This window comes from Balaenoptera borealis (assembly GCF_965194805.1).
Source record: "Balaenoptera borealis genome assembly, chromosome: 3".
In the NCBI taxonomy this organism is placed as follows: Eukaryota; Metazoa; Chordata; class Mammalia; order Artiodactyla; family Balaenopteridae; genus Balaenoptera; species Balaenoptera borealis.
This window is the reverse complement of record NC_138866.1, coordinates 12,331,997-12,349,503: the sequence shown is the minus strand read 5'-3', so window position 1 is coordinate 12,349,503 and position 17,507 is coordinate 12,331,997. Positions and strand designations below refer to the sequence as shown.

General features: G+C 35.0%; 1 protein-coding gene and 1 pseudogene across 4 annotated transcripts in view; one reads left to right on the top strand and one right to left on the bottom strand.

Annotated features, from left to right (window-relative positions):
- The window catches only part of TC2N (tandem C2 domains, nuclear), a 46,432-nt gene that overhangs the window by 15,575 nt on the left and 13,350 nt on the right, over positions 1-17,507 (bottom strand). For 2 of the 3 annotated variants that reach the window (XM_082384553.1, XM_082384554.1), the window contains exons 2-8: positions 14,618-14,740; positions 13,028-13,261; positions 6,225-6,392; positions 4,675-4,766; positions 3,383-3,458; positions 2,744-2,844; positions 1,908-2,024 (exon numbers count right to left, since the gene is read on the bottom strand). In XM_082384553.1, coding sequence (XP_082240679.1) covers positions 1,908-2,024; positions 2,744-2,844; positions 3,383-3,458; positions 4,675-4,766; positions 6,225-6,392; positions 13,028-13,261; positions 14,618-14,684 — 855 coding nt within the window. In that variant the 5' untranslated portion in view covers positions 14,685-14,740. The remainder of the gene's footprint in view (positions 1-1,907; positions 2,025-2,743; positions 2,845-3,382; positions 3,459-4,674; positions 4,767-6,224; positions 6,393-13,027; positions 13,262-14,617; positions 14,741-17,507) is intronic. The other variant, XM_082384555.1, reaches the window with a different exon arrangement.
- Positions 6,401-12,105, top strand: LOC309625293 (ribosomal biogenesis factor-like; annotated as a pseudogene). Its single transcript has 2 exons — positions 6,401-10,977; positions 11,343-12,105. The product of its transcript is annotated as a ribosomal biogenesis factor-like (transcript).

Here is a 17,507-nt window from a genome sequence, read left to right as displayed (position 1 = left end):
AAAGTGATTCAGTTATACATATATATATTCTTTTTCATATTCTTTTCCATTATGGTTTATTACAGGATATTGAATATAGTTCCCTGTGCTATACAACAGTAGGAACTTGTTGTTTATCTATTTTATATATAGTGTTTGTATCTGCTAATCCCAAACTCCTAATTTATCCCTCCCACAACCCCTTTCCCTTTTGGTAACCATAAGTTTGTTTTCTGTCTGTGAGTCCATTTCTGTTTTGTAAATAATTTCATTTGTATCATATTTTAGATTCCACATATAAGTGATATCATATGATATTTGTCTTTCTCCTTCTGACTTACTTCACTTAGGGTAATCTTATTTTAAGGTTTTAATGTATATTGCCAAAATAATTTCCAGAAAGTGTTATGGTCTAGAGTGCTTGAAAAATTTTCCTTATTTTAATAAGCAAAAAAAGAAAGAAAAGAGAAAGCAATATGTAATTTAAATTTGTATATCTATGAATACTAGTGAGAGTAAATTTTTTTCATGTTTATTAGTCATTTGAATTACCTTATTTTTAAATGATATGCTCTTGTAGAAGTTTCATTTGTATGGAAAAACACTAACCATCCAACCCATATCAGAAGACAAAAATGAAGATATATTTAAAGTGAAATCTAGAATCTATAAAACAAATTCAGGATCGTAAGTCTTCCAGTTACGATCATTGAAAGTATTTAAAAGAAGTTAATTGTAATCATGCAATTATTTCTCAAAGCAAAAGTGGAGTGGGGGAAGAGAGGATGAAAATATAGACACATATATTTATATAAGAAAAGTAAATACAAGAAAAGTAAATAGTTTCATTAGATATTACTCATCTTCTATATATTTTAGTGATTAAGATTTTCTTTTTATATACAATGGAATATTACTCAGCCATAAAAAGAAACGAAATTGAGTTATTGGTAGTGAGGGGGATGGACCTAGAGTCTGTCATACAGAGTGAAGTAAGTCAGAAAGAGAAAAACAAATACCGTATGCTAACACATATATATGGAATCTGAGAAAAAAAAAAAATGGTCATGAAGAACCTAGGGGCAAGACAGGAATAAAGACACAGACCTACTAGAGAATGGACTTGAGGATATGGGGAGGGGGAAGGGTAAGCTGTGACAAAATGAGAGAGTGGCATGGACGTATATACACTACCAAATGTAAAATAGATAGCTAGTGGGAAGCAGCCGCACAGCACAGGGAGATAGCTCGGTGCTTTGTGACCCCTTAGAGGGGTGGGATAGGGAGGGTGGGAGGGAGGGAGATGCAAGAGGGAAGAGATATGGGAACATATGTATATGTATAACTGATTCACTTTGTTATAAAGCAGAAACTAACACACTACTGTAAAGCAAATATACTCCAATAAAGATGTTAAAAAAATAAATAAATAAAAAATAGGGGCTTCCTTGGTGGCGCAGTGGTTGAAAATCTGCCTGCCAATGCAGGGGACACGGGTTCGAGCCCTGGTCTGGGAAGATCCCACATGCCGCAGAGCAGCTAGGCCCGTGAGCCACAGTTACTGAGCCTGCGCGTCTGGAGCCTGTGCTCCGCAACAAGAGAGGCCGCGATGGTGAGAGGCCCACGCACCACGATGAGGAGTGGCCCCCACTTGCCACAACTGGAGAAAGCCCTCGCACAGAAATGAAGACCCAACACAGCCATAAATAAATAAATAAATATTTTTTAAAAAAATAAATAAATGCATCTTAATATTGGACAACGAAATATCAAGTATTTCTGAGGCTCAAAACGGTCTTTAAAAAAGCAAGGGGTACATAATTTGTAGTTTCCCAAAAATAAAACACTTTCTTATTCCAATTCTTTACATGGGTTAAAGTGACAAATAGGAGAAAAACATAAAAAGATATTCAAACACAAACACTTACATTAGAGCCTTCCTTGACTGAAGATTTGAAATGTACTGGTTTGGGCAATGTTAGTATCCCTTTTACAGAAATAGTAGGATTATCTCCATAACTAGAGGGCCAACTTAAATCTCTGCACTAAAAAGATAAAATAAAAATACAGTTTGAGCTTTACAGAGGACTCTGACAATATAAATATTTGATACATTTCTTGAGTTAATGACTTAAATAAAAACTATAGGGCTTCCCTGGTGGCACAGTGGTTGAGAATCCGCCTGCCAATACAGGGGACATGGGTTCGAGCTCTGGTCGGGAAGATCCCACATGCTGCGGAGTAACTAAGCCCGTGAGCCACAACTACTGAGCCCACGTGCTGCAACTACTGAAGCCAGCATGCCTAGAGCCCGTGCTCCGCAACAAGAGAAGCCCCCACAACGAGAAGCCCACACACCACAATGAAGAGTGGCCCCCGCTCGCTGCAACTACAGAAAGCTTATGCATAGCAACGAAGACCCAACGTAGCCAAAAATAACAAGTAAATAAATTTATAAAAAATCTATAAAAGTAAACTTTAGTCTACTGAGATCTTCTGTTTCATCTACATTAAAATAATCTGACAATGTTTTAGATATCATATCAATTTCCTTCTTGAGGTTAAAAGCAAACATATTTCCATCATATCTATATTTTCTTTAGATTCTTTATTAAATACTATTTTCTGTAAAATACTATAGAACCCTAAATTCCAAAGAAGGTATTGACCCATTCCCTAGAAGAGAGCAACAGTAGATGCTTATAATTTATAGTCTAAATATTCAATTATGTAAGAAAAGTTTGTATTAACTGTATTCACTTACCTGTAAAACTGTGATCCAGATCTGCTCTACTGAAGAATTATAAAACATTTTCACATTTAATCTCCCCAAATCTCTTTCATCTCCTGATAGAGTAATTGTATCTGAATTGTAAAAGAACAAAGATGGTTGAATTACTATGCAATCCTTCCAATCCAACTGAGCTTTGATACAACCCAATTTTAAGAGCACAACTGAAAACGGCTCTAATTACTTTTTAAAGTTGTCAATTTATTAAGACAAAAATCACACTTCAATGCTTTTATTGAAGTGCTGGGGGAAGATATACTATAAAAAGTACCTGGCTTAAAAACTTAACCCAATTATAACCTGAAGAATTTAAGTTAAAACTAAGAAAAACTTTCCCAAATAACACTGATATGGCCTTAATATTGTATGCTTCTGGAAATTCCCTCACTAACATACTTTAAAACAAACGAAAGATATTTAATTTTAAAGATGCCTTTATGGCTGAACACTAAAAAATGGACCATCTGATCTGAGTATTCATATGCAGATAACACTGACAACACAGATATAATCATCTAGACTTTTTTTAACCTTATCATAACTACATTCAAAATACTATTGGGTAGAAATAATTCCCTTAAGAATATAAAAGTAGAATACTTTATTCCTTACCCAGGCTTCTGTTACTCCCCTGAGAATTTTTCCTTGAAGAAGAACTACTGGGCATACTGGACAATGAATCATGTCTCTACAAATAAAATTCTTCTTTAGTCAGATGTTGCATATCAGACTTTAAGGATTCTGAAACTGATGCCCCAATACCCACCCTACTATCAAACTGAGTGCTAATCATTCTGACAGTGTTACTGGTCAGAATTTTTCACTTTTAGATAGTAAAGGGGGAAAAGGCTTTCTGTGTGTGTGTTACCAGGAAAATAGTAAATATCTTACTAGGTAATATATGGGAAAGCCTTTGTTGTTTTTGGTTTGGTTTTGTAATAAGGAGGAAGAGATTACTGTTTATATGTCATACTTGCAAATACTAATGAAAATCAGAATATATTTGGAAGTGCCCTGTTACCTAAAAACCTATAAAGCAGCAGTTATCAAAGCATAGTCCCCAGGGCCAGCAGTACCAGCATCACCTGGGAACTTGCTAGAAATACAAACTCAGGCCCTGATGCAGAGCTATTGAATCAAAAGCTCTGGGGGTGAGGCCTGGCAATCTGTATTTTAACAAGCTCTTCAAACAATTCTGATGCACGGTAAAAAAAAAATGGTGCTATAAAGAATTAATTCTGCAAAAAATTAACTCAACTGAGGATTATTAAGAATACATTTCCATTTAAATGTATGCATATACATTCACATGGAAAAATGTCCACAGGTACATATAACAATATTTTCATAGCACTTTTATTCTCAGTTATAGGAACACAGGTGATTTGTCTTTTTACCTTGCTTAATTCTGTTTTCTGCTTTTTAAATAATAATCACAGTTTATTTTAAAAAAACATTTTTTAAACATCAAAAAACTCAATTCTATTTCAAAAAATAGGAGAACACTGTGTTAATATTAATGAATAATTAAAGTTCTACATCTCAATAGAAATACTAATTTTTACTAACTAGGTAGTTATGTTCAATAAGGAAAGTCAAATCAATAAGCACTTTTAAGTATACCATTTTAAATTCCAACTGCCTCAAGACTGCCTCATTACATACCATGAGAAAAGTAAGATTCATAAAAGAACAAGAGAAAAACTATTGCCTTTTAGTATTCAACTGAGAGCTTCCTGAAATAACGCACATGGGAAATGCCAAGCGTTTATTCTTTAGCTATTAGGATTGATACATCTACAAAAGATACATAACATGTTGTTCCTAATGTAATTCACACATTTCTGAATTTTTAGCTTGAAAATAAATTACTGCATATAATTAAATTCATATAAATAATTTACCTGAATGAACTGCTGAGATGAACTTGTAAGATCAAACATAGACTTGCTTAGTCCAGGGGAATTGGGAAGTCTATTAGTCCTTAAGTCACAAACTACAAAGGGACATGAGAAAATTACTTATTTTTATAGTAAAGAAGAAGAGGGACTTCCCTGGAGGCGCAGTGGTTAAGAATCCGCCTGTCAACGCAGGGGACACGGATTCGAGCCCTGGTCCAGGAGGATCCCACATGCCGCGGAGCAACTAAGCCCATGCGCCATAACTACTGAGCCTGCACTCTAGAGCCCGCAAGCCAGAACTACTGAGCCTGTGTGCCACAACTACTGAAGCCCATGTGCCTAGAGCCCGTGCTCCACAACAAAAAGAAGACACCATAATGAGAAGCCCACACACCGCAACGAAGAGGAGCCCCCACTCGCCACAACTAGAGAAAGCCCGCGCACAGCAATGAAGACCCAACACAGCCAAAAATAAACAATAAATAAATAAATTTTAAAAAAACACACACATTAAAAAAAAGGAGAAACACTTAATTCTACTTAATTACCATGAACTAAATCTCTATAGGAAATATAGCATGAATATTATATGCAAATCTACTTAAGAGACAAAGCCTTCTAATCAAGTTTAAAAATTGCTTTTCAATTATTTTACTTTTGTTTGAAACAGAAACCAACACAAATCAAACAACACATTTTCACATCCACATCAAATATCAAGCAGGAAAAGTTCATTCTTTTTGCTTACATTATCCAATTCTTCATCCCAGAAGAATAATCTAAGAGGATGTAAGTCCTCTGTACTAAATGCAATTCAACTATTTAATGAGCACTTATTACAATATTGAATTCCATGTACTGTTATATTTCTAGTCTGTATATGTAGTTTCCTTCCTAAACTATAAGATCCTTGAAGAATGGAATTCTGTATAATAATTGTATAGTCTAGCACAGTGCTGAAATACATATTTAAATAAGTATTTCTACTTTATTTCAGTACCTCAGCCTGAATTCAGTGGTTGAGATAGCTATATATTTTTCCTGAATATTAGTGAAAATTTTGTGAATCAGATACATACAGATAGTCTATAATTGATAGTTTCAAATATTCAACTAACGAAGATTGGTAATCATTTAGGCATTTTCTATTTTCTTTGTTTACATTTCTAATCTCATCATTAGTTTCTAAATTCATCATTTTCACTGAATAGAGCAGAAAATAAATAGAGCTAGTAAATACTTGTTGCAGAATATGAATGGATAGATGTTATATAAGATATGTGCAAAATCTAAAAATAAAATTTCTTTCGAAAAAGGACAAACAAAATGGAACTTGGAACTACCAATATACATAACTCATTAATCTTTCATTTTTACATTAGATATAAACCACAGAGAAGTTATGATGTTTATCATATCACTTCTGAAGCCTGCTTTTCTTTTTATTTTTAAATTGTTTTTCATAAGATGAATCATTTCTTCCAGAATTTAGATTTAATTTGATTTCTACATTTGTTAAAGAGAAAAGACAAAGAGGAAAAAGTTTTTCATACCCGATCCGTATCGTTTCGTTGTTTCCGAACAAGGAGGAAAGCGCCGACTCAAATCAGGTGACACGTGCTGATACATATAGAATGGGTTATATACATCATAGCTGGGTCCATGCTGAGATGAACTGGAAAGTTCTACCTTTCTAGCTCCAAAAGATGCTCTGGCAGATCCTGAAAGCAAGTGTTTCTAAAGTTTTACAACACCCTTTTCTTGGAGTTATTAGCCAACAACTGGTGTACCAAAGGCAAAGGGAAAAAAATGTCTCAGGTAATACTAAATCACATGCATTTGATATCTAAAAAAATAAGCAGATGTTTATTCAGGTCTAACTGTGTGGAGTATTCTCCCAGCAATCAGCCATGAACCTTGCTCTCAAGACAGTCTGATAAATGTCTGGCATTCCTCTTTGCCCTACAGACAATTCTACATTTTGTGACCTGAGTTTCCTTTATTTTTCTACTGCAGAAAGAACATCTTTTAAGTAAAAAGATAATCATTTTTTTGGAGATGCACTCTTTTCACAAAGACAGAACATTTATAAAAACTGACCACATGCTGAGATACACAGAGCAAGTCTCAATAAATTTGAAAGGACTGAAATCAGAGTATGTTCCATACCCACAATGCAATAAAGTTAGAAATCAAATAACAAAAAGAAGAATAAAAAAGATTTATATGTAAACATAAAGAACAAAGAAACACCAAAAAATAATCTTTAAGAAGAAAAACAAGACTGAAAGATTTGCTCTACTCAGTATTAAGAATAGAATAGTTGAACAATAATAAGATCAATGGAACAGAGTAGAAGGCTCAGAAAGAGAAACCCATTTTATGGACACTTGATTTATAATCAATGTGGCACTGCATAACAGTGGGAAAGAATGATCTTTTCATTAAAAGGTGATAAGAGTTCCCTGGTGGCCTAGTGGTTAGGATTCTGGGCTTTCACTGCCATGGCACGGGTTCAATCCCTGGTGGAGGAAGTTCCCACAAGCCACACAGTGCGGCCAAAAAAAAAAAAATTAATAAAAGGTGATAAGACAATTGGATATTGATATAGAAAAAAAGAACCCTTCATCCCAACAAAACATATTCACAAAATATAAATTCCATGTGGATTGTAGATCTAAATTAAATGTTAAAGGCAAACCAATAAAACTTCTATATTTAATTAAATTTATAAGAAAGTTCTCACGGCCTTAGACCAGGGAAGCACTTCTTAAATGAAACATAGTATTAACCATAAAAACAATTTTAATAAGCCTAACTACATTACAATTGAAAATTCCCATTTGTCAAAAGACTATTTAAGAGACTGAAAAGGTAACCCACAGAGTGGGAAAAGATATGTGCAACATATATAACTGACAAAGGGCTCATATCCATAATATATGAGGAACTCCCACAAACCAGTAAGAAAAAGACAGGCAAGTCCAAATATAAACTGGCTTAAGACTTAGCAGGTACCTCAGAAGAGAGGCTATCCAAATAGCCAATAAACATGACCTGGTGTTCAATCTCATAAGTCATGAGGGAAATGCAAGTTAAAACTCCAATGAGATACCACTCATTCATAATGTTGAATGAAAGAACTCATAACAAAAGAATATATACTGAACATGTAATTTCATTTATATAAAGAACCCATAACAAAAGAGTATATATTGTATATGTAGTTTCATTTATATAAAAAAACCCATAACAAAAGAATATATATTGAATATATAATTTCATTTATATAAAGGTCAGAAAACAGAAAAAAACTAAACCACAACATTTAGGGATATGTGCTTAGGTGGTAAAAAGTAAAAATAGCAAGAAAGTGATGATTATTACAACTGGGATTCTGATTACTCTAGAGTGACTGAAAAGGGGGAAGATGGAAGCTTTTGTTTTACTAGTAACACTCTCTTTATTTGAGTGGTGACCATACATGTATTTTGCTTGTAGTAAATCACTGGGCTGTAAATTTCTGTTTTGTTTCTTTTTTCTATGTGTATTATATCTCACAATTTTTAAAGGGTAAAACAATAGATCAAATTCCTTTCAAAGACTCACATTAGAAATAATAAATAGACAAAGTTTTTTAAATGTTTAAATCATCACCATCTTTTAATTCTTTTTATCCCATTTAAAATAGAAACCACAGTATAAACTAATATTTTCTGAAAAAGCTAAACAATAAAACAGGTGGCTTCACACTGAGTTCAGAAAAGAAAACGAAAATATGTGGTTATGAAGTGAGATCTTATCCTCACACTCTGGTTCAAATAACTATGTGTACAATCCAAGCCCTGTACAAAGGCAGAGGGATGCCAAGAGGGATGTATGATGCCAGAGAGCCTTATAAGGAGCCTGTACACCTTATAAGCTAACTCTTAAATCGTTCAGCACATAAACACTGCTACAAAAGTCTGTTTATGGTAATAAGAGTAGCACTGTCAAGAGCAGTAGCACCAAAGATGACTCTCTACCTTTCTAGGCTAGCCCTAAAAATGAATATTCTTATTCCATTTTTCCTTTATAAGTCAGTCAGTAAAGAATTCCAATTTTCCCCTTAAAAAGATATCATTTTTAAAGTTCAAGAGGCATTTCTCTCAATTTACAGAATCACAGTGCTATAAAACTAAACGTAAAGTAGCACAATTGCTTATACCTCTCAAAAGCCCAATTAAAAATTTCAATATCTATTCAAAATGCATTCTCTTAATGGATAGGTAGATAGATATGGGATGAAGCAAACAGTAAAATGTTAATAATACAATCTGTTATCAAAGCAGTAAGCTGCAGCTATAATCAGATCCATCAGCAAGTAAGCAATGCAACTTAACAAATTTAAAACATCTGAAACATAATTTTAGTCATTATTGATAGTGGTCTGCTCTACCTTCTCAAAATCTCCATATCAGCCCATCACTCACACATTCATGTAAACATACAAGATACACATGTTTGACTTCCATAATTAGGCACCAAGAACACTTTCCTGACTCTAATTAAATAAAATAATTTTCTCTCCAATACGCTAAAAATCAGATGGCTTTACCAGATCTTTATTGAGCCTATAATTTAAGTGTAAACCAATTTCTCACTCAAAAAGTAATCTGTTTTCTAGTGATACAATGAAAAAAAAAAAAAAAAGACAAAAGAAAACTATAACATTTGCCAGGTAGGTATTTCTTACTTATCTTCTGATAATGAAAATAATACATAAAATACCCGATATGTCTAAAAATAGAGAATTTATTAACTAAATTATGGTACATCCATATGATTTAGTACTATGGAGCCATTAAAAAGCTTCACAATATATGATATGAACAAAACAGATTACAAGACCATTTATATGGTTTAACCCCAATGTTATTATCAAGTGCGAGAGAAAGAGAAAGATCAATTGATCAGGGTATCCTGTGAGCCAGAACTTTTAAAAACTGTTTTGGAGAGACACTGCTGATGTGCAAAACAGGGTGGTAGGCCAGGCTCAGGGTTCATCTTTCCTTGCTTCTTAAAAAAAAATTATCACTCCTACCAGACCCAACTCTCCTGTAGATAACTACAATAAACTCTAAACCAAAACCAAACCAAAACAAACAAAATACCCTGAAGGTACCAGAGAGTGAACAAAAGTAGTGAGGATTCTGAACAGCACTTGACTCTGGGACAAAGGGGAATGGCCACCTGTTTTTAATGACTTTTAGCCTGTGGGCAGGCCAAAATTGGCACTGTGCAGGGTGGATAAAATTCCAGTAGAAAACCCACAGTCTTTCTGGCCTGAAGAACAGAGGGCAGAGTTCAGAGCAACCACAGCTGCTAGAAAGTAAGGTGGGAGGCTTGGAAAGGAGAAAACCTCAAATTCTATGACTAAAAGTCTGCTCAGATGTCTGGCTGATCCTTGAACCACACATGTGTGGGACAGACTCCAACTAAGGATAAAAAAACTAAGCTCAGATAGCAGCTGCCACCAAAGACACAGAATCTGCAGCACAGTACAACCAAGTTAATTGCCTGCTGAAGTTAGGGAAGGAGGGAGGAAGGGAGGGAAGGGAGGAGGGAGGGAGGAAAGGAAGGAGGGAGGTAGGGAAGGGAGGGAGGGAGAGAAGGAAGGAAAAAAAAAAAACCCATCAGAGTAATGTAACAGGTTCCAGAGTCTCCACAACATAACATCCAACATCCAGAACACAGTCCAAAATTACTCCACACAAAGAAACAGGAAAATGTGACTCATTCTCAAAAAAAGACAATCCAGAGAATCCAAACTTAGATGACCCAGATATTAGAATAGTAGACAAAGATGTTAAAGACCTAAAAGAAAATAGGTTCACAATAATGGGGGTGGTGGTGGGGGGGAGAAATCACAGAAAAGAAATAGAAACTATAAACAAAGAAACAAATGTAAATATTACAACTGAAAATACATCTAAAATTAAAAACTCACTGGACGGACTTAACAGCTGAATGGAAATAATGGAGGAAAGAGACAGTGAACTTGAAATTAGGTCATTATTATCCAGCCTTAAAAACAGAAAGGAGAGGCATGCAGATGGCGTCACCTGGAACTTGAGCAGCTGCACGAGGGTATCATAGACAATGGCCAAGAACAAACTAAGAGGGCAGAAGTCCAGGAATGTATTCCACATAGCCAGCCAAAAAAGCTTAAAAGGTTGAAACTAAAGCAAAACCAGTTACCACTAATCTTAAGAAGATAAACATTATGAGTGATGAAAAAGTTAACAGGACTTCCCTGGTGGCGCCGTGGTTAAGAATCCACCTGCCAATGCAGGGGACATGGGTTCGAGCCCTGGTCTGGGAAGATCCCATATGCCGCGAAACAACTAAGCCTGTGCGCCACAACTACTGAGCCTGTGCTCTAGAGCCCGCAAGCCACAACTACTGAGCCCACATGCCCCAAGTACTGAAGCCTGTGAGCCTAGAGCTCACGCTCCACAACAAGAGAAGCCACCACAGTGAGAGGCCCGCGCACCACAGTGAAGAGTAGCCCCCACTCGCCACAACTAGAGAAAGCCCACGCACGGCAATGAAGACCCAATGCAGCAAAAATTAAAAAATATAAAATGAATAAATAAATAAATCTTTAAAAAAAAAAAGAAAATGTTAAGACTGAATAAAGCTTCTGTAGATATACAAAAGAACTTGCAGCTTCTCAAAAGGCCTTTCCCTTGAACCTCTGCAGAAAACAGCTGACTCCTCAGCAGTATCATAAAAATGAACCAGTTAATGCTGATGAAGCTACAAGATTAATGGCTCAGTTATAATACACTGGTGATGCATCAAATTCCCCAAAAAGACCAATAAATTAAATGTCTTATACAAAAAAATAAAAATAAAAAGAATAGAGAGGAGAAAAAGAGGTGGAAAAAAAAGAAGCCTCACAGACACATAAGACAATATCAAAAGGTCCAACATATGTGTAATTGGTATCCCAGAAGGAGAAGAGAGAAAGGATGGGGCAGGAAAAATATTTAGAGAAATACTGTAGATCTTGATAGGAGTTTGGATTACATTGGTATATCCATTTGTCAAAGCTCAACAAATACACGCTTAAAATTTGGGCAGTTCATTGTGTTTAAAGTTTATGTCAAAAGAAGAAAACTGTAAACAACTGAACTTTAGTAAATGATACATATGCTTAAGTATTTAGAGGGAAGTGTACTGATGTCTGCAGTTTACTGTGAAATGCATTCTCCCCTTACCCTCAAAAGGATTAATAATGGTTAGAAAAATGGATAGATAGTTATGTGATAAAGTATAATAGTAAAATGTCAATGATAGAATCTATGTGGTGGATATGCAGGCATTCACCATTAAGTTCTTTCAACTATTCTGTATGTTTGAAATTTTTCATTATAAAATTTTGAGGGGGGGGCTTCCCCGGTGGCGCAGTGGTTGAGAATCTGCCTGCCAATGCAGGGAGACACGGGTTCGAGCCCTGGTCTGGGAAGATCCCACATGCCGCGGAGCAACTGGGCCCGTGAGCCACAATTGCTGAGCCTGCGCGTCTGGAGCCTGTGCTCCACAGGCCGCGATAGTGAGAGGCCCGCGCACCAGGATGAAGAGTGGCCCCCACTTGCCGCAACTGGAGAAAGCCCTCGCACAGAAACGAAGACCCAACACAGCCATAAATAAATAAATAAATAATTAAAATTTAAAAAAAAATTTTGAGGGGAATAAACCATTGTGAATGACAAGTGTTTCAGTGATCTAAAATGAACTATTTCTAAAATACAAGAGTTACATGTTGTTCCCTTTTATCTTCCTTAGTCCATTGGCCTCTACAACATCAGCCAAAATTCAGCCAATGAATCTACCTCAGTCAAGTGGCTGTTTAGGCTGGGAAGTGTATTTAGACTGAGAAGTATAATAATAAAGAAAGAAGGGAAGGAAGAAAGAATACTTCATTGCTTCCTTATTTCTCTTTACACTAAATTTTAGAAAATAATAAGACTACTTCCTGTATTTACTGATCTAAAACAGAATAATTCCTCTATTTTTTTTCTTTCTAGATGTGTCAAGAATAACTGACATATTACAATTATGTTATTCCTTTAAAAAGGCCAAATCTACACACAAATGTGTTGATTGTGATCAGATTTCATAATGGACTTCAAAAACACTGTACAGTAAGTTCCTCTACAGAAACAGCAGAACATATAAAAAATGAAATGTAAAATTTGTACATAAAAGATATTTTATATCTTTACATATGTAAAAGAGCAAAATAACAGCAGTAACAGCATTTAAATGCTGCATGTTGATTTTTAAATCCTGCCATTTTACTGTTTACCTTCAAGTTCTTCCAAATGTGATGGCGTTCCTTGCATCCTGGGCTGAATATAAGATAACTTAAACCTGGGCACCACAAATGGTACTTCTTTGCCATCAGATGGTAATTTGGAAAGTAAATAATCCTCAGTACAGCCAACCTGAGGCTTTACAGAAACGGAAGTCAATGGAGGTTTACAGACAGCAGTATTTTGACTATTTGGTACTGCTGCTTTAAAGTCTCTTTCCACAGATACTGCGTAGAAAAGAAGAGAAAAGAGAAAAAAAATCACAAATATGTATGTAGATTTATATATAATAATCTAAACCTAACATGCTTTGGTACTTATTTAATCATTTTAAAAGAAACTGCTGATACAGAATCTACTCTTAGGTCCTATCAAGCACTCTGGAATCTACATTAATTTTGTCTAGCCAATATTTGAGAAGTTAATATACTACTGCCAAAGTATATTAACTTATCATAATGGTAAAAGCAGTTTTTAAAGAGTCTCATTTCCACAAAAGAGCCCATAGATGGAAAACAAGTTTATATTGTAGTTAATTCCACAATGCTTTCAAATAAGTAATAATCTAGTCATTTAAATAAAAATAATTGTCAACAAAACAATTCTTGTTGTCAATACTAATGGTTAATTTCAGTCTTAAATACCAAAAGTTACTTTGAAAAGAAGCTAAAGGTCTCGAAGTCTACAAAAATCTTTACCAAACCACAATATAAAATGTACTTTGACCCTAGAATAATATCGACTCTCCCTGTACTAGCTTCTATGACCTATTTTGTCCATTATCTTGAAAGATACGCGATTCCTAAGCTGTGTGACTTAGGATGGGGAGGTAAGGGACACCTAGAGGTAATCTTCATGTACAGTTAGTACCGTCTATAGACTGAATGGAAGTACAACTACTATTGTGTTGGAATTTATGAAATGTTTTATTGCAAAAAAGAAGCCTTCATACTCAAAAACATACTAAGAAGCTATGCTTTAGACAAAGAAATATAAGAAAGAGCCAGAGAAAAATAAAGTTCCAGTCATAACCTTGAAGAGCTGAGGAAACCATGCAATAGAAAGCGAAATCTCCCAGAGTCCTTGATAAATGTGGGTCTTGATAAAGTTACAGGTCTCTTCTCTATTGGTCATTCATTCATTCATGAAAGGCACTTTTTAATGCATTGTTCGTAAACTGGAAATTCTCTGTATTTAAATTAAAACATTTGCCAGAGTATGTTATCCCCCAAACACTTCTCTCCCTACTTTTGCCCATACTATTTCATCCACCTGTAATACTCATGTCTAATCTTCACCTTCTCTTACTCCCTTCTTCCCACTCAGCTTGCTAAAATCCTCTTCAGACTTCCATACCACAGATCATCTTCTTTGTGGTGATGTCCTAGCGTGTCTCCTGAGTTGAATTCATCTCTCTCTCCCCTATGCTCCAAGGTACTTTCATACTGAGCTAGTGTGCCTTATATTTATGTTTCTGCCTCCCCCGTGAAGTTAGGAAACATGTCTCATTTACATTAATATCACAAAATGTCACAAATAAAGAAGACAAATAAATGTTGAAATCAAAACAAAGCAAAACTCACAGTCGTGCTTTTCTGTTCCACCATAGAAACATCCTCTGCAGCAACTCTTTATAAATTCTGTTGCCATTACATTCAATCTCCAATATCCAGCAAAAGATACAAATTTCCAATTTTAATATTAATCTGTTGGTAGAATAGAAAACAAGTTAACATGATCATGCTTAATGTCATTAAATATCATTAAATAAATCACATTATCTGTCTTTCTAAGACACAATGAGGGCTCCAAAGCAAAAATGTTTAGAGCAAAATAGATTTTTGTTCCTTTATGCAATTTTATATAACCTAGGCTCCTTATAAGCTATTAAAATGACATGCTTAAAAATTACTAAATGAACAACCTTAATGTTAAATCTGAAAAAAATTCCACCCTCAATTTTCTCTTTCGACTGATATATCTAAATCAACGTCCAAATAAAATTTGCAAGAAAATATGACACTCATAGAAAGTGTGAGAAAATGTTCACTTCCTCCAAATCGATTCTTTTGGTAATCCAAAGGCCCTCTAATGAGGGCCAATAAACAAACAACTTCATATTTTATGAGTTAGTTTAATACTGAGAATTACACTAACAGAAAAATCTATCTTAAACTCTCTTTCTCTGTCTCTGTCTCTGTCTCTCTCTCTCTAAACTTTGTCTCTCTCTCTCTCTCTCACACACACACACACACACACACACACACACACACACACACACACCAGCTAACTAAACCACAAATAAGATATAGTGGAAATAAAGAGAGTCTGTTTTAAATTTACCAGGAACATAAAATTGTTTAAGAAGCCAATTGCCCACCTTGGCTTCAATGACTTTGTTCCAAATGCACTCTTTTCATTTATGCCTACTACCTGTACATTTTTCATGGGAAATTTCAAATGCATACAAAAGAAGATAGAATAGTATAACAAAACCGCTACCACCTAAACAATGATCAACTCAAGGCAAATCTTAATTCATCTTTCTCTCTCTACTAACCCTGTCCTTCAGATTATCTTGAAAAATATTCCAATCATATAATCTCACTCATAAATATTTAAGTAATTATCTCTAAAAGATGTGGCTGAAGGACTCAGGAGTTAAATCCAAGGGGTTCTACTGGCTAAACATGGATCAATTTGAGCATCAAAATAAACAGTAACTGTAATGGGTTGTAAATGTCAAGTATTTCTAAAAGGTACTTTCTTTTAACATAACCGTAATAACATCATCACATCTAAAAAGTTTAAGATAATCAACTACCCAATGTTCAAATTTCCCCTATGGTGAAATATTTTTTTATAGCTGTTTTCTTCAAATCAAGATCAAAATTTGGATTGTTTCCAGTCTTTTGCTGTTAGAAATAGTGACACAGTAACTTTGTACACACATATTTTCAGATATTTCCCAGTATATATCTGTAAGACAGATTCTTAGAGATAGGACTACTGGGCCAAAAGGTAAATATATGTGTAATTTTGTTTAATATTGCTAAATTTCTCTCTAAAGTTGTACCATTCTGCATTCCTAGTAGCAATGTATGAGAGTACCTGTATCTATCACCAAGAGAATATTTGTCAAAGTGCTGGACTTTTGCCAATATGATAGGAAAGGAATTATATCTTGTGCTGTTTTAATTTGCACCTCTTATTATAAATCAGGTTGGGCACCTTTTCATATAAAGGCTAATATGTATTTGTCTCTATGAACTCACTGTTCATTATCTCTTGCCCATCTTTCTATAAAGTTATTGGTCCTTTTCTTCCTCAGTTTTAGAGGATTTTTATATATTTGAGAGATTAATACAATGTCCATAATGGAAGCGGCAAACATTCCAGTTTGTCATCCTCTTTTCACTTTACTAGTGAAATTGATTTACTCTGATGATGGTGCTTTCTGCTATGCAAAAAAGGAGGGGGAGTGTGTATTGTATATACAAATATGCATATATACACATATACATACATATATGTGTGTGAATACTGTACATCCTGGTACAGTATGAGAAGTGAATCCAATCCTAGCTTTTCTCAATTGACTATCCCAGTATCACAAACACCACTTATTAAAAATTCCTATTTTCTTCACTGATTTTAGGATGCTGCTTTTATTATAGACTAAATTTCTACATGCCATTGGGTTTTTGGTTTTGGTTTTTAATAAATTAATTCATTTATTTTATTTTTGGCTGTGTTGGGTCTTCGTTGCTGTGCTCAGGCTTTCTCTAGTTGCGGCGATCGGGGACTACTCTTCGTTGTGGTGTGCATACTTCTCATTGCAGTGGCTTCTCTTGTTGTGGGGCACGGGCTCTAGGCGCGTGGGCTGCAGTAGTTGTGGTGCATGGGCTCAGTAGTTGTGGCACATGGGCTCGGTAGTTGTGGCGCACAGGCTTAGCTGCTCCACGGCATGTGGGATCTTCTGGGACCAGGGATCGAACCCCTGTACCCTGCATTGGCAGGCGGATTCTTAATCACTGCACCACCAGGGAAGTCCCACCATTGGGTTTTGGTTTTACATCTTCTATTCAGTTGATCTGTATTCCTGAACCTATACCACATTTTAAAAATTATTATGGCTTATAATATGTTTCATTATCTAGCAGGGCTAGCCTCCCATCCTTACTGTTCTTCAATTTCCAAGTTCTACTAGCTATGCTTGCTTATCTGTTCTTACAAATAAACTTTATACTCTGTCCAGACCTAGGAGGAAAAAAATCTGATGATATTTTTATTGGGATCATGTTACATTTAGAAATTATTTTAGAAAAACCTGACATCTTTAGGATGTTGAGTCTTCCTATTCAGAATTTGTTCAAGTCAAGTTTATGTTTGTATCTTTGGGAGTTTTTTTTACAATTTTCCTCATAAATTTTGAACTTTTCTTGTTTAGTGTATGCCTATGAAATGTTTGGC